This window comes from Physella acuta, unplaced genomic scaffold, assembly GCF_028476545.2.
Source record: "Physella acuta isolate Inbredline_101_S28 unplaced genomic scaffold, ASM2847654v3 ptg000806l, whole genome shotgun sequence".
NCBI classification, from domain to species: Eukaryota; Metazoa; Mollusca; class Gastropoda; family Physidae; genus Physella; species Physella acuta.
Window position 1 is genome coordinate 492,053 of NW_026732324.1, and position 1,596 is coordinate 493,648.

Here is a 1,596-nt window from a genome sequence, read left to right on the forward strand (position 1 = left end):
CCCCCCCCCCCCCCCCCCCCCCCTCGCTACGCATCTGACGCCAATTACAAAGTGTAACGGACATTTTAGATTTGATAAATAATGAATTTTCTACATTTTAATTTAAAGTGTATGCACAAAAATTCATACATTAATTTAAAAATTTTAAACAATAGTGATCAAGTGCAGTTTCTTTTTTTTACTGTAAGCGAGTTTTTCACAAACATACATACAGTCCATGTCATTTAGTTATAGCCCAAATATATTTGTTGAATGTTATTTTTGACAGATTAGTATCCCTTTGAAGAATTAATTGTGCTATAATATTTTGGATTAAAAAAAAAACAATTTTATATTTTAGCACAATAAAGTAGCTAACGCAATTGACGAAAAAATGCAATTTTTCGATTTCTAGATCTGATGCAGGTGGGTTCAAGCGACAGTGATTTTAGAGACGCAAGGGTTTTGTTTGCTGGTCGAGGATCTAGTGGACAAAGACATATTGATGTAAAATCTCAGAATGAGCTTGTGGCATATGGCAGCAGGAGAGATCATTCGCAGACAAGAGCTGGAAGTGGGACTCAAGCTAGAGCTGATCAGGGCAACAGGCGAGGAGGATATAGAGGAAATGATAGAGGAAGTAGAGAACAACGTGCCCAGCGACCCATGACCTACGGCAGGCTGAAGACCTGGGCAGAGACACAGGATGCAGGGCAGCTTATCTTGTTTATGGCATCAGAGAAACAGCAGCTGGAGTCATTTCTATTGGGGGGAAATTATTAAGCATGATTGGTTTACTTTGCTGGTGAAAGCTGTCAATCATGGTATCACAGCCCAGCATCAAAAAGAGGCAATCAAGCAAGTTTTGGAGGTGCTTTTGTAAAAGTCGTTTCTTTGATCAACATCTTGTGATTTATACAATTGACAAAGAAGATTCCTATTGGCCAGATGCTTGTGGTTTCTTTACATGTATGACAAATATTATAAAGAAATTTTGGAAAAACTTCCAAAGCTTTCCATTACATGCGAAAGTGCAACAATAAATATATTAAACTCAGCTTGCGCTGTAGAGTCTGTTAGAGAAAACAAAGCTCTAATTGATTCCATTAAACTTCTACTCAGTCAGGCCAGAGAAGGTCGTGAATTAGCTAAAAAAAAGAATAATGAAAGAGGTCAAGCACAACGAGGATCTTTCCAAAAGGCAGGTCAAGATGAAAAACCCCCGGATAATTTTCTAGAGCTGCCAGTTGTACCAACAAAACTTGACTTACAGGCAGATGCCAAGCCATTTGTGAGGTGTGCAGTAGTAGATGGAGCTTATGAAAGTGTACATGACTACCTAGATATACAGTTCAGACTCATGCGGCAAGATTTTATTCTGCCCACTAAGAATTGGAATTAATGAATTCAAGAAAAATGGTTGCAAGGTAAATTTCAACAGCTCAGATTTAAGGATGTATTACAATGTACACATCGTGGGCACAGTATTCAAGGATGGGATTGATCATATTTTGCAATTTGATGTATCAAAACTAGGCTCTGTAAAATGGGAGTTCTCAAAACGCTTGATCTTTGGCTCCCTGCTGTGTTTATCAAAAGATAACTTTGAAACTGTAA

The 1,596-nt window shown here is 38.0% G+C and overlaps 1 protein-coding gene across 1 annotated transcript; it reads left to right on the forward strand.

Moving 5' to 3' along the window:
* The first annotated feature begins 946 nt into the window (after positions 1-946).
* On the forward strand, positions 947-1,381 carry LOC131951291 (NFX1-type zinc finger-containing protein 1-like). Its single transcript, XM_059313649.1, has one exon. It carries the CDS (start codon positions 947-949, stop codon positions 1,379-1,381), a length of 435 nt encoding a protein of 144 aa, XP_059169632.1.
* The last annotated feature ends 215 nt before the right edge of the window (positions 1,382-1,596 follow it).